General features: G+C 36.6%; 1 protein-coding gene across 1 annotated transcript; it reads right to left on the reverse strand.

The window, feature by feature from the left end:
- On the reverse strand, positions 12757–13846 carry LOC109843325 (EPIDERMAL PATTERNING FACTOR-like protein 3). Its single transcript, XM_020412262.1, has 2 exons — positions 13681–13846; positions 12757–13199 (listed from the first exon to the last, which is right to left on the reverse strand). The coding sequence occupies exons 1-2, from the start codon at positions 13787–13789 to the stop codon at positions 12955–12957; spliced, it is 354 nt and encodes a 117-aa protein (XP_020267851.1). The 5' UTR covers positions 13790–13846; the 3' UTR covers positions 12757–12954.

Raw genomic sequence — 15674 nt, forward strand, 5'->3', positions numbered from 1 at the left:
CTCCCATTTCGGGTTCGTCATTGCTCCAAGAGAAGACATCATCCTTCAACTCCATAATTTGTGCCTTACACGTACAGGGAATTTTATCATGAATCCTAAGTAGGGATAAGTCAACGCCTAACACGCGTTGCTGATTTAGTCTTTCACCGATTAAAGAAGACACCAGAATCCAAGTCTGAGGAATTTTATCCCGAAGCCTAAATAGGGATAAGTCAGCGCGTTGCCGGTTAGTCTTTAACCATAAAAAGGCAAGAGCCCACATATTCGATATTATGGCAGGTTGTTATTAATAACACCATAATCTGTGTCTTACACGTACGGGGAATTTTATCCCAAATCCTAAGTAGGGATAAGTCAGCGCCTAACACGCGTTGTCGGTTTAGTCTTTTACTGATTGAAAAAGACACCATAATCAAAGTCTGGGGAATTTTATCCCAAAACTTAAGTAGTGATAAGTCAGCGTCTAACACGCGTTGTCGGTTAGTCTGTAACTGTAAAAAAGATAAAAGCCCACATATTCGACATTGTGACAGGTTGTTATTAATAACATCATAATCCGTACCTCATACGTACGTAGAATTTTATCCCGAATCCTAAGTAGGAATAAGTTAGCGCCTAACACGCATTGCCGGTTTAGCCTTTCACTGATTAAAAAAGAAACCAGAATCCAAGTCTGGGAAATTTTATCCCGAAGTCTAAGTAGGGATAAGTCAGTGCCTAACACGTATTGTTGGTTAGTCTTTAATCGCAAAAGCACAAGAGCTCACATATTCGACATTATGACAGGTTGTTATTAATAACACCATAATCCGTGCCTCACACGTACGGGGAATTTTATCCTAAATTCTAAGTAGGGATAAGTCAGTGCCTAACATGCGTTGTCGGTTTAGTCTTTCACCGATTAAAGAAGACACTAGAATCTAAGTCTGAGGATTTTTATCCTGAATCCTAAGAAGGGATAAGTCAGCGCCTGACACGTGTTGCCGGGTAGTCTATTCCCATAAGAAAGATGAAGTCTACGTATTCAATATCATAGCACTAAGAGAGTTAACTCTCTTAGCACAATGTTACATGTGAAAATAGGCTTAAACAATTCACATGCTAGCCCGATTCAAACGGTAATCGGTAAAGACACATCAAACCCGTTGAAGGCTGAGGGTTTGCCAAAAATCCTAAAGTCTACGCCTAACACGCGTCGTCGTTTAGTCTTTTCACATGAGAAAGATGAAGTCTATGTATTCAATATTGTAGCACTAAGAGAGTTAACTCTAATAGCATAATGTTATGTGCAGAACGGACGTAAACAATTCACATGCTAGCCCGACTCAAACGGTAGTCGGTAAAGGCTCATCAAACCCGTTGATGATCGAGGGTTTGCCAAAAATCCTATATATGCAAGAGTCATTGACGCACCTGTCCCGTTAGTTGGTCTCGTAACTGGAGCATCCAACAACTTCGGGATAAGATCCATATCTGCAGACGAAACAACTTTAACAGTTAGTCCTGCAGCCTAAAATTTAGAACCGCCACGCTCCAACGCCTTAAGAGCTTAAAATATGTATACTCTAGTAAACGTACGAGTATAAACTATGTTAATACCAATCAACGCATTGAGACCAAAAGTCAATGTCGGGCGATCAGAAACCCTAAGGTCAACGCCGCTCAACGCGTAACCCTAGGTCAACGCCAGTCAACACGTTTTTGGCCTTCTTGTTTTGATGATGATTTACAAATAATTTACATCTAATATTATTTGTCTAGTGTTTGTGTTTTATATTTATTCTAGACAAACAATATGTTGGAGGATGGATGGATTGCGCCATGACGATCATATCAAATGGAGGTTAGCGGAATAGTGGTTGAAGGTATGCAAATTTAAGTTGAAGATCCAAGTTCAAGTTTCATCTACAAGTGTACCAAGTTGAGCTCACTGAAGACCTTCATCAAGCTTGGGTAATTTAGTTTAGGAGTTTATATTATGTGTGTTAGTACTTTAAGCTCAATCATATACACATATACACGTTTTGGTTTTGTATATATATAGTTATATATATACATATATGTTTTAGTTTGATAGTTTTCAAGTTTTAATATGAAACAATTTAATATAATTAGAAAACATATTTTTATTTCATACTTATTTGCATATATATGATTTCATCAATATTAATTTTATTTAGTTCAATAAAATCATGTTTTAGTGCATTATATGTGTATTTTGATAAAATACTACATTCATTGTTTATAGACTTTATCACAATAGTTTACATCTTTCTTCAAGTCTATAAAATCATTTTGTAAAGTTTCAAAATATGGTTTAGGCAAAATATCAAAATTCATATGTTTACATTTCTATGTTTTGAACCTCCTTACAAAATGATGTTATTTTACATTTAGGAAGTCCTTTTTGAAAACCAGTTTTTGTAGCATATTTATTATCATATCTACAATCATTTTCCAAAGTTTTATATTTTTCTGATTTTATTTGTTATTTTTAAAAGAGGTTTGAAAATCAGATATCTGTTTAAAACAGACTGTGTGCATGTCATGAGTCGACTCATGAACAGTGTTGAGTCGACTCATAAACTGTTGTGTAGTTTACATTTTGTTTCTGATGACTCGACTCATAAACATCATGAGTCGACCCAGACAGATTGAGTCGACTCATGCCTGTCATAAGTCGACTCACAAACTATACTGGAAAGTGTGTTTTGTTTCTGCTGAGTCGACCCATGAATCCATGAGTCGACCCATGCATAATGAGTCGACTCGTGAATTTTATGAGTCGACCAATAAGTTGGTTTTTAGCCTGTAATGACTACTTATGAGTCGACTCATGAAAAGTACGAGTCGACTCATAACACTGTAACGGCTATATTTCTGGGTTGTATTATTTTTGGATTTTTGGTCTTTTTGTCTTGTTTTCTCTTGGCTTTGGGGTTCCTATAAATACCCCCTTATACCTCAGTTTTCAGTAGAAAAATTCAAGAGGTTTAACAAAGTTTTAATCAACGATTTAAGTTTGTTTAAAGTGTGTTTATAAGCTTTTAAACATTTGAGTGTTTCGGTTTAGTGAATCAATTTCACAAGAGCTTGAGGAGATCATCTATTGGTGTTTGAGCATCCAACTCTTCTCCTTCCACTCTTGATCTATTGAGAAGTTTTCTAAACTCAATCTATCTATATATTTTATATTGTTTGATTATCATTTTATTAAGCTAGTGTTCATATTAAGTTTAGTTGATTTTATTTTCTCTTTGTTTACACATACACAATCATTGAGCTTATTGTATTTACATTCATAGTATAATTGGGTTGTGGGATTGTGTAGCTTAAAGAGTGAGCTTATAATTCGTTCTCATCCATTGTAGAGAACAAACACTTTGTATTGTGCTTAATTATGAGATCACTTTGTAATACACTTGTACACCGAGAGAAGTGTGTGGCGAGAGTCGGGGATCGTCCCAAGAGGAGTGGCATCGGTTAACGAACCTAGGGAGAGGTTGTATCCGAGCACTTGAGGGGGACACGTCTAGTTCAACACTTGAGAGGGTGTAGAGTGGGATTACAAGAGTGTGTTAGTTGTAGAGTTTTCGGTAAACTAGAAAACCATATTATGTGGTGTAAATGTTATTCGGGTGAACGTAGAAAACCCAGTTATGATAGTAGAGATCTCCTCGAGGTGAGGAGCGGAGACGTAGGTCAAGTGGTTAGACCGAACTCCGTGATCATATCATTTTGTTTGTGATTGCATTGGCATTCTTATTTTTGTATTCATATCTTATATCGCCTTTGTGTATTGCTCTTCATTTTGCCCTATCACTTTTATAGATTATTTATTTTATCCTTGTATTAGTTTATATATCCTTGCATATATTTTTATCATATAGGATATATTTTGTTGTTCATATTGCTTATCCTAGCGTACATATCTTGTTGTATTTCATACTTGCTAGGATAACTTGTTGATTAATTTTAATTAGCATTTAATCGGATTAGATTAGCATAAGACCCTAATCACCCCCCCCCCTCTAGGGTCTAACACAAGTTACGATATAAGTCAACGCTGGGCGATCCGAAACCCTAAGGTCAACGCCGGGTGATCCGAAACCCTAATGTTAACGCCGGTCAACGCGTAATACTAGGTCAACACCAGTCAACGCGTTATGAAGAAAAGTCAATGCTGAGTGATCCGAAACCCTAAGGTCAATACCGGTCAACGCGTAATCCTAAGTTAACGCCAGTCAACGTGTTACGGTAAAAAGTCAACGCCGGACGATCCGAAACCCTAAAGTCAACACTGTTCAGAGATAGTCAGTTCTGAATCAACTCGATGACAAGAGCCAAAATCAACTCACAAATTTCGATTCGAGACTTCAACGACGGCCAGACGATAAACGCAGCGCCGGAAGAACTTTGGCTATTCATCAAAATATTGAATAGACTGAAAGATCGAAGCTGACTACAGGTCCTTTTACACTGACTGAAGGTTAGACCGATTACATCCAAAGTATTTCAGGCCCTTCTATAAAACAACGGGACTAAAACACTTTGGAGGGGGTATCTGTATGCGTCAAAAATTACCTACGGGCCATCGCACGTAGCTCGAAGCATAGAGAAAACGATGAACATCACTATCCGATTCACAGAAGCTTAACTAATATCGATGAGCACATGAAGTAAGTCGACGAACCGTGTGAAGCAACGGGATGGCAGAATAGCGAAGAAACAGTCCAATCAGAAATTACATTTCACTCACGAAAGGCGAAGTGCCACTCGTGTCTCGCCCGCTCCATATATGATTCACTCATGGAAGGTTGTAGATTTTTTTTCAGCTTTCCAATGTATTTTGAATCGCGTCATTCTGAGATCGGACCGAGAAATTATGGCGAAAACAGTCAAAAAGGGGAAAACGACGTCTCGGCCTTGGCCGAGACAGTCCAGGCCCGACCCGGACTGTCCAGAATCGCTACGCCGGATATCCAGACCAATCGCGGACTGCTCCAGAACCCCCCCCCCCCGGACTATCCAGAATTGCTGCTAGCGATTGTCCAGCAACCGCTACGGACTATCCAGCAAACCGCCGCGAACTGCCAGGTAACCGCCTCAGACTGTCTAGAATTGCTGCGGACTGTCCAGAACTACTGCGGACTGTCCAGAACTACTCCGGACTATCCAGAATTGTTGTGGATAGTCCAGAATTATCGCGGACTGTCCAGAACCACCGCGGACTTTCCAGAATCACCACGGACTGTCCAGAACTACCCCGGACTGTCCAGAACTGCTGCAGACTGTCCAGAACTACTACGAACTGTCCAGAACTATTGCGGACTATCCAGAACTACTATGAACTATTCAGAACTATTGCGGACTGTCCAGAACTATTGTGGACTATCCAGAACTACTACGGACTGTCCAGAACTGCTGCGGGCTGTCCAGAACTGCTGCGTACTGTCCAGAACGGCCGCAGACTGTCCAGAACTACCGCGGACTGTCTAGAGCCTCCCTAACTGATTTGAGGTTATCTACAAATATGGTTCAGTGGTTATAACTGAGGATAAGAGTGAATCGTTTATTCTTATCTGAAAACAGAACTCCTGAAGCCTATAAATACAACCCTAGGGCCTTCATTTGCACAGATCTGGAATTTTCAAACCTTGGCGAAGCCCTGCTGAATAAGAGAGTGAGGAGCAAGAATTTCAAGGAGGATATCTAGGCGAGCTATTCAGCATAAAGAGGAAGAGTTCGAGAGATCTGCATCCAGTTCATCCACTTCCCTCGAAATCGTACCTTGCTGTGATTCTCGAGAAGAGTGTGTATCTCACCTTGCTGAGATATTCACTTTAGTTTCTTGTCTCCTTTGCGAGGCAACGAAACCGTTTTTTGGATCTGATCATCTGGTGGTCCATGGATAAACTCCAGCACCGACAAAGATCCCGCGCAAGCAGAAGACCGATAAATGATCTCTGCGTGTGTTCTCAGAAAATCTCTCTATTTCTTTTTATTGTAAAAGTCTTATAAAAAGACTTAATTTTTCTTTTATTTTGAATCGTTGTAATGCTTAAAGTTGTAATGGATTCGAAAGCAATGAAACCAATTTCCGACGTGAACGCTTATAATTGATTTTCTTCTTTTTTTAGCCAACCAAATAGCCCCTAAATCATGCATATTTGTTTTAAGAAATATTATTTAGACATTAGTTCTGAAATATTCAATAATTCTATAATACTCCCTCAAGTCATCGAAATTGTTTACTACTTTAATTCTAAGGGGTCTTGCAACTTAATCTCTCAAATGACCAAACTATCCAACTAATGTTTATTTTTTTCTTTTTTGATCTTTTTTAATAATTCTGGCTATTGAAGGACTAATTGTAAGACCTCGTAGGATTTGAGGGACCAATATAGAATAATTGGACAAATCTACTCCTCTATACAAATGGGAGAATACAAGATTTACCATTCGTGCTACAATAAATACTACAGTAGTGTTTACTGTAGCAAACATGAAACTGGAAACCATGGTTTTTGAAAAAAATATTATTATAGCACATGGTTTATACTGTAGCAGAGGCGAGATACCGTAGTAAACCAAAAAAGGCAAAAAATTTTGTAGCAGTTAAACTCGTACTATAGCACACGGGAATACTATAGCAGAGGCTGGATACTGTAGAAATTAAAAAAATCACTACAACAGTTAAACCCGGGATTACTATAGCGGGAAAAAAATATATGGTGTTCACACTAGTATTGAATAATTGAAGACCCGAAGGTCTAATATCTACAGAGCCTTGAAATTGCATAAAAATCTCTCATGTGGCATTAAAAGGATTTACTTCTTTTTATAGAGTACATATCATCAACCTATAGTATACCGACTAGTAGATACTTCTGAATGCTTGATTTATTAGCAGTTCTTCTTGGTGCACGTTAGCATGTAATTTTTTGCCTGCTAACTTGCGCCCCCGCCTTGATTTAATGGCAAGAAAAAAGAAAAACAGTGGAGCTAAGATCTTAAAGAATGATTTGAGTACCTCAAATTATTGTGTGCAATCATCTGAGTATCAATCTGAAGCGAGTTTGGCTGGAGATGATGAAGTCTTAAATCATGAGGTCATAGGATCTACGGGACCTAGAGGAGAGAAGAAGAAGTTGTTGATGGCGGATATCCTCAACTCTAGAAAGTTCTTTGTGAATTCTTTTCAACCTCAGAAATCTCCTGAGGTATTTGGATTTCAATCGAGACAACTCTGTAAGTCCTTGAACTCTGTTAGTGGTGAATGTAGTTCTTCTCAAATTTCTTAGACAGATGATCTTGATTTAGTATCTCATCCAAGAATCACTCGGATTTCCTAAATGATGATGCTTCTTTGAAATTGGATTCTTCTTTGACTCTAGATAAAATCTCTAAGAATCTTATTAGGAAAAATTCTAAATCTGTTGATAATTTTCCCCAAATTAGTTTAGAAACAGATTTCTTGGATGGAAAATATTTCCCACCACTTAAAAAACTGCTAATGTGTCAATTCCAGATCCTGTAATAGCAAAGAAAAGTTAGGTGAGTTTTCTCGCCGATAATAGGAAAGCTAGAAATGGTTTTAGTCTAAATTATATGCCTCCTGATATTGAAGATACAGTTACCTTTAATGAAGATGAATGGAATGAAGGGGGATCTTTTTGGAAGTTTTCTCTAATTGGATAGTTTTTGGGTCTTAATGCTAAGTTCAAGATAATGGAAAATTATGTGCAGAAAATATGGGGGGAATTTAGCAGTGCTTAAAACTTTTCTCCTAAAATCTGGTCTTTTTCTATTCAAATTCAAAAACATAGATGATATGAGAAGTATTTTGGAGAATGGACCTTGGTTCTTTAGTTCCAGACCTATTCTCTTGAAGCCTTGGAATATCGATGAAGACTTGGAGAAAAGAAATGAGCGTGTTTACCCTATCTGGATACAATTACGACCAGGTTTGAGGTTAAACCTATGGAATGCAAAGAGTATTAGCAAAATTACTAGCATTATAGGAAAGCCAATTACTACTGATATGCTTACAACTAATAAGCAAAGACTTGCATATGCTAGAGTTTTAGTGAAAGTAAACTTGCCCTCTACTCTTCCTGATAAAATTACAATTAAAGGACCAGATTGAAAAAATATCCTGCAAAAGGTGTATAATGAATTGAAGCCTAGATGGTGTGAAGTATGTAAAATTGTGGGTCATGACACTCTACATTGCAAGAAATAGGCAAGGGTTCAAATATGGAGGCCTAAACAAAAAACAAATCCTTCAGTTAAAAAAACTAGAGGGGAATCTGTTATTTCCCCTGTGCATGCTGACCACATTCAAGATGGTACAAATAAAATCCAGACAAATACTCATGTCCTGCCTGATCCTGTCTTACATTTTCAGAAGCCTATTCAAACACAATCTATGTTGCATCCACAAATGCCTGTGAATAATACATCTCAGGTCCTTTTGCATTGTGCTGGGATTGAACAGGTTTTAGGAAATGGTGTTGGAATGAATACTGGTAACTTTTCAAATGAGAGGGATCTTATACATGCGGAGCAGGTGAATCAAATGAAAAAAAGTGAAAACTTAAGCACAGGAAATGTTTCAGCTGGATAAAATCATGTGCATGTTGTGCATATTTCACAATCAAACTTTGATACTCATACACACTCAGGAAAATCTTGGATGCTAATGCAAAGGGGAAAAAGTATAAAAGGGCTCTTACCTATTAATTCCTTCTGCCTTCTAGCTGGAATAGTATGTGATCTAGATCCCTCTACATTGGATAGATAGGATCAAACCAAATGAATCTTTTTGGAATGTTAAGGTACTAAACAAGTCCTCTAAACAACACCTGATTAAGCAGTATATTTCACAGTATCACATTTCTTTCATTTCCTTGCCAGAAACAAAAGTAAAGGAGGTTAAAATACCAGCAATAATAAAGAAGATTGCCACTAATTGGAAATGGGTCTCCAATGTGGCAAGCACAGAAAAGGCAAGAATTCTGATTTTATGGGATCCTAATTTACTGAATATACAAATTGATTACATTTGTCCTCAACACATTACCTGCACTGTCAAAACTATGGATGGGAGGATGAATTGTATTCTTTCTTCTATCTATGATTTTAACCAACAAGATTCAAGAAAGGCTTTATGGACTGAGCTCCTCCAAGTGCATCATACTGTTGGAAATACACCATGGCTTTTATGAGGGGATTTCAACACTATGATCAATAATGATGAAAAGCTAAGAGGAATTGCACTTACAGATGCTGATACGAAGGATTTTAATTCTTTCATTGAAGACAGTCATCTCTTGCACCTAAAAACATTGGGTCGTTTCTTTACCTGGAACAACAAACAAGACCATGATGTTACGGTTTGGTGCAGGTTGGATAGGGCTCTTGTAAATGACTCTTGGATTCATAAGTATAACTCTAGCCATGTAGAATTTTTGCTTCCAAGCTTCTCAGATTATTCTCCTGCACCAGTCTCTAAGTATGAGGATGATAGACAAGGGAAGAAGCCTTTTAAGTTTTTTAATATGTGGATTAATCACAGCAACTACCTACCTACAGCGTCTTCAATATGGTAGAGGCAGGTTAAAGGTTTCAAAATGTTTTCAGTTGTTATATAACTCAAGCTGCTGAGGGGAGATCTAAAGGATCTAAACAGAAAACATTATGGAAATATTAGTGAATAAGTAGAAAGAGCCAAATATGCGCTGGAGGAAGTTTAAAATAAGCTGCAGGAGGATCCTCTTAATCCTGGTTTTATCAAACAAGAGAAAGATTGCTTGTTTACTTATAACAAACTCTTGCAATGTGAGTTATCTTTTTTCCAGCAAAAAGCAAGAATTCAATGGAGCATTAAAGGAGATAGATGTACAAACTGTTTTCATTCTATTATCAAAGCCAATAGGCACCAGAACAGAATTCTAGCTCTCAAAAATAGCATTGGTGAAAGAATTACAGAGGGTGGGGAGATTGCAAATGAGCTTGTCTCTTACTTCAAGAACCTTATGGGTACAACAAGTGCAACATCTTCTCTAGAAATCAGGATTATTAAGAATGGACCTTGTTTGAGTGAAAATCATGTTAGGAACTTTTCTTCACCAGTCACAAAAGATGAGATTAAGAGGGTTGTTTTCTCCATGGTAGATAATAAGTGTCTACGACCATATGGCTATGGTGCTTCTATCTTTAAATCAGCATGTTCTACTATAGGAGATAAAGTTACACTTGTAGTTGAAGAGTTTTTTAGCACAGGAAAAATACTGGGTGCCATAAACTCCACTTCCATTACACTAATCCCTAAGGTATCCTGTCCAAACACTCCTGTAGATTTTAGACTAATTTCCTATTGCAATTGCCTATATAAAATCATTTCGAAAATCCTTGCAAATAGGATTCAATCAGTCATGGGGTATCTCATTAGTGATGCTCAAAGTGCTTTTGTAAAGGGAAGGCACATAACAAATAACATACTGTTAGCCCATGAACTGGTTAAAAACTATGGAAGGAAGCACATCTCTCCTAGAGTTATGATTAACATTGATATCAGAAAGGCTTTTGACACTATTAGTTGGAATTTTATATAGGAGATGCTTCAAGGTTTGGATTTCCCAAAGGACTTGATTAACAGAGTCATGACTTGTATAACTACTTTAAAGTATTCAATCTCTCTCAATGGCTCATTACATGGTTACTTTAAAGGTGAAAGAGGTCTAAGGCAAGGAGATCCCCTCTCTCCTTACTTATTTATCTTGGGAATGGAGTATCTTACAAGAAGTTTGGATCTTCTTAAACAGGATGGAAACTTCAAATTCCATCCAAAATATGGAAGGCAAAGAATTTCACACCTTATATTTGCAGATGGCTTGATGCTTTTTTTTTTTTTGCAAAGGTGACCTTAATTCTATCCAAAAAATTCACCAATGTGTTACCAGCTTTAGTCAAGTCTCAGGTCTTGAAGCAAATCCCAATAAATGTACTATTTTCTATGGGGGAGTAGATGAAACTGTAAAGGAATCAATACAGAATTTTTTGGGCTATACTGAAGAGAAAATGTCAATCAAATACTTAGGTATTCCTCTAGTATGTAAGAGACTAACCTACCTCGATTGCAACCCTCTTCTAAGTAAAATCTCCAATCAACTTCAAAATAGTTTGAAGAACAAAAACATGTCATATGCTAGAAGATTACAGGTAATAAAAAGTGTAATTCTGGGAATTCAAATCTATTGGACTTCTAGCTATGTGCTACCAGTGAAGTACTGCAAAAAGTGGATGAACTCTATAGGAATTTCCTCTGGGGTAAGAATGATCTTGCTTTTAAGCACTCACTGGTTTCATGGGATGGAGTATGTACAAGTAAAATGTATAGTGACTTGGGGATTTTCTCTTCAACCATTTGGAACTTAGAAGCAGCTCTGAAGATATTATGGGACATACATATCAATAAAGAGCTTCTATGGATCAAGTGGATTCATGGCACATATCTAAAGCACATGGATATATGACGAGTGGAAATAAAAGTTTGTGATTCTTGGATGTGAAAGCAGTTACTTAAAGTTAGGAATAAAAGCATAGTTTAGTGTGGGGGATTGGATAATCCGAAAAATCTAATCAGATCCTGTTACAGGAACTCAAAAATCAAGATGTCTGACTTGTACCATGCTCTATCTCCAGCTACTAATAAAGTGCCATAGGGTATTACTGTCTAGGGTGGTTTTAATCACCCTAAGCACTCTTTTATCTCATGGCTAGCAGTCCAAGATAGACTCCTAACTCAGGATAAACTGCTTCGAAGAGGAATCATTCAAGCAAATCAGTGTTATTTATGCTCGGGAGCAGAAACTGAAAGTTCTAGTCATCTGTTCTTTGAATACAAATTCTCAAAATATGTATGGAATGGAATAATGGATTGGCTCTGTTTTAGATGGAGAACCTGTGATTTAAACCAATTGTTGAATTGGTATAGTGACAACTTAAGAGGAAAAGGATTCAAGCACAAAGTTAAAAGAATGGCTCTTACATCCACTATCTATAACATTTGGATTGAGCGAAATGAGAAAATTTTCAAACAAAAAAAACAGAGAAGTTATGCATGTTATCAAAATCATCAAGGTGGACCTGATGACAGCTACTCTAAATAGTGATATTGCGGCTGAGAACAAAGATTGGATACTATCTTTATAGTTATCAAAAGTTTTATAGGTTTGTTCAGCTGCTGCTGGTGATTTTCATAGTGAATTCCCTGTTAAAATGCAAACATTGAGGAGTTCGCTGGAGATGTAGTTGCAGTGGTTTGCCCGCATTAGTTCAGGGGATTCTCAGCTTGCAACTCTGCTCATGCTTGTAAAGCTCTGTATACATGAGTTCTTTTGAGCTTTAGTTCAGGTTTATTTGTTATCTCATATAAGTGATGAGATGTTTGATGTACATACAATTTTCATATTGATGATGAATAAAAATTTTCATTTACCAAAAAAAAGCTAGTAGATACTTTTCCATGATAATTGAACCAACTCACACTTTTTGAAACAAAGGCACTTTGACCACAAGGATAAAATAAAACTTGACATTAATCTCATGGGACGAACGTTTTGTAGTCTAGAGCCGTAGCTAGTACCAACAACAAAAGTACCAACAAACACGACATTTTGCCTTTGTACAACATATAGTATAGGATGATATGATCATTCCATCCTATACCATCTAGTAGATACTTTTCCATGAAAATTGAACCAACTCACATTTCTTGAAACAAAGGCACTTTTGACCACAAGGATAAAATTAAACTTTGAGATTAATCTCATGGGACACTAGCCATATAGCTAGTAGCAACAACGTAACAAAAGTACCAACAAACATGACATTTTGCCTTTGTACAACATATAGTATGGGATGATATGATCATTCCATCCTAAACATCTATGGGTTGTAGAATGTTGAGCCACACTTGCACTTCCACCCCTCAGGTTCATAGTTTGCATATTGAGGACTCAACTGGTCAGTTGTGGTTGGCACTTGAATTGCCATGCAAGGCTCACAGCCCCAACATTTATGCTCACAATTGGGTGGCCTTGATCCAACCCTAGCCATCTCCTTCAATCTCTCTACATTATCATCTATCCGTATTCCCCTGTCCTTTGTTGTTGTTGAGTTGGCTTCTTGTACTGTCAGAGAGAACAGTAAGCAAAGAGTTAAGAAATGCTAGACAAAATCAATTCATGCATGTTTAGGTGGATTATAGAAAATCTTTTTAGAGTCGTGACGGTCATATAATATTCCACCAAAAATATTTTCGTGTGACAAGTTTGAACATTTCATTTTGATTTCTACAAATGAACTTGACTGAAAACTTTCTAGTCACTAGAATATCGCGTGCTCATGCATTCTCATATAAATTGTACATACTATTAAAATGAAATGAAACTACGTCTAAATGGTGCATGATATAAACTTTAAAAATATTAGAAATCATTAGAGATGATAAAAAGACAAGGAATTAACAATCAGTGCACTGGTAGAAACTTGAGGATAAATTACTAGAAATAATACACTCAAGAACTTCTGAAGAAAGAAGAAGAAAAAGAAAAAGTAAAAACTTAAAAATGAAGTACGTATAAAGGAGAAGCATCAATTCATGTTTTTCACCTTGAGTCCAAGGCCTAGCTTGAGCTAATGATACCCAAATCATGATCTCCCAAGAAACAATGAGAAAGAGCCAAACTCTCTTTTGCACACTACCATCTCTCCTCATCATGAAAGAAAGAGAAAGAAGAGAGGAGGTTAGTAAGCTAGATGCAAATAAACTTTTGTTTTCAAAGACTAGCTCTATACTTCCTATAAAAATCTCTCACGAGCTCAACTCCCAATCTTTTCAACTGAAGAGCGGCTTTGCTTCAACTACAAGTAAAAAATTCACAGTCCAGGACAGCACACTTGAAAACCTTATGATTAGTCTGTATCTCAAACCTTTGGTAACAAAGCGGAGCCTCTCTTATACTCCGTCAGCTATCACCTATACATGAAATTTGTTTCTCAAGGGATGGAAGTAGATTTGTATAGGCTCTGTAGCGTGCAGAGCTAGAGCTCAGGTTGCCTACTGTAGAAAAATAACTAAAAATGGCCCCATACTTTTGAGTAGTTAAGCGAGAACATGTGAAGGGTCTGACGGAGGTAAATGGTGTTAGATGGAATTTATTACTCTGCAGTTCCCAATGTATATTAATCACCGCTTGAAAAAATTTCGTGGTAGTGTTGGGAGGCTGGGGGTCAATCTTACTTTGACTCTGATTTCCTAGTTCAGCCAATCTTTGCTACTAGAGAGACTCTACAGGCACATTCTAAGGCACACTACCAATCATAGACTCTCTCTACAGTGCAGGGAGCCCCACATGTGATTTTTAAAAAAATCACACGTGGGACCCCCTGTACTGTAGAGAGAGATGGAGTGTGATTGGTGATGTGCCTTAGAGTGTGCATCTATCATTTCTTTTGCTATTATACCACAAACGTACTTAGATTATCATTAAAGTGATGTTAATGAGTAGTAGGGGTGCAGATAGTTGGGATATGGCTTGGATAGAATATTTATTGTATTTGTATTTGCTTGCAAATATGAATACGTTTGAGTAAGGAAAACTTATATCATATCTGCTAAATTCAGATACGAAGATAAAGATATACATACAAATAAATATATTGTATATACATGTGAATATAAAACAGATACGAGAAAATTAGATAATATAAAAAAAAATATAACCCTTATGATATGTTAGAGTTCATTAATATATTTATTACATCCAAAAGCTAAGATTAGATCTCTTGACTAACTTCATATCCATTCTTTAAGGATTAAAACAATTACAAAAACAAATGTTTGGATATTTTCGAATGTGTATGTGTGTGGGCCGGGAACGATATGCTATCATCAGATATAAATGTATAGTAATCATATTGGTACCATAGCAAATAAGAATGTAGCTATATTCCCGGATACTATTTTTTTGCACCCCTGGTCAATCAAGAAATTATGAATTCTATGGTGCATAATGTGACGACACGTATTCATTTTTACAACATCTGGATACCTTTTTTTTTTAGGGCATGTTCGTTTATTTCCTAAAAACCAAGAAATGGAAATGAAAAAAGGTGGAAATCTCAAAATAATCCATTTCTTTCATTTCCATCCCTAAAACTCACCCACAACATCCAATAAAATATTATTTTCATCCAACAACTCATCCACATCATCTAATAAAATATTATTTTCATCTAACAACTCATCCACCACATCTAATAAAATATTATTTTCATCTAACAACTCATCCATCACATCTAATAAAATATTATTTTCATCCAAACATCACTCAACTCATCTATTTTCATCATTTCAAATCACTCATATCATCGAATAAAATATTATAACAATTCACCTCATCTCATTAACATTTCATTTCTTTGTTTTCATCCCAAAAAGTTGTGAAAACACTTTTCTTAATCTTTCTTCACATCACCCAATAATACAATGACAACTCATCTCATCTCATTTCATTTCTTATTTTTAAGAATGAACCAAACAAAAGAAAATAACAAAACTACAGGAAATAGGTTTTTTATAATTCATTTCCTTATTTTTTTTT

Source organism: Asparagus officinalis, chromosome 1 (genome assembly GCF_001876935.1).
Source record: "Asparagus officinalis chromosome 1, Aspof.V1, whole genome shotgun sequence".
NCBI lineage: Eukaryota > Viridiplantae > Streptophyta > Magnoliopsida > Asparagales > Asparagaceae > Asparagus > Asparagus officinalis.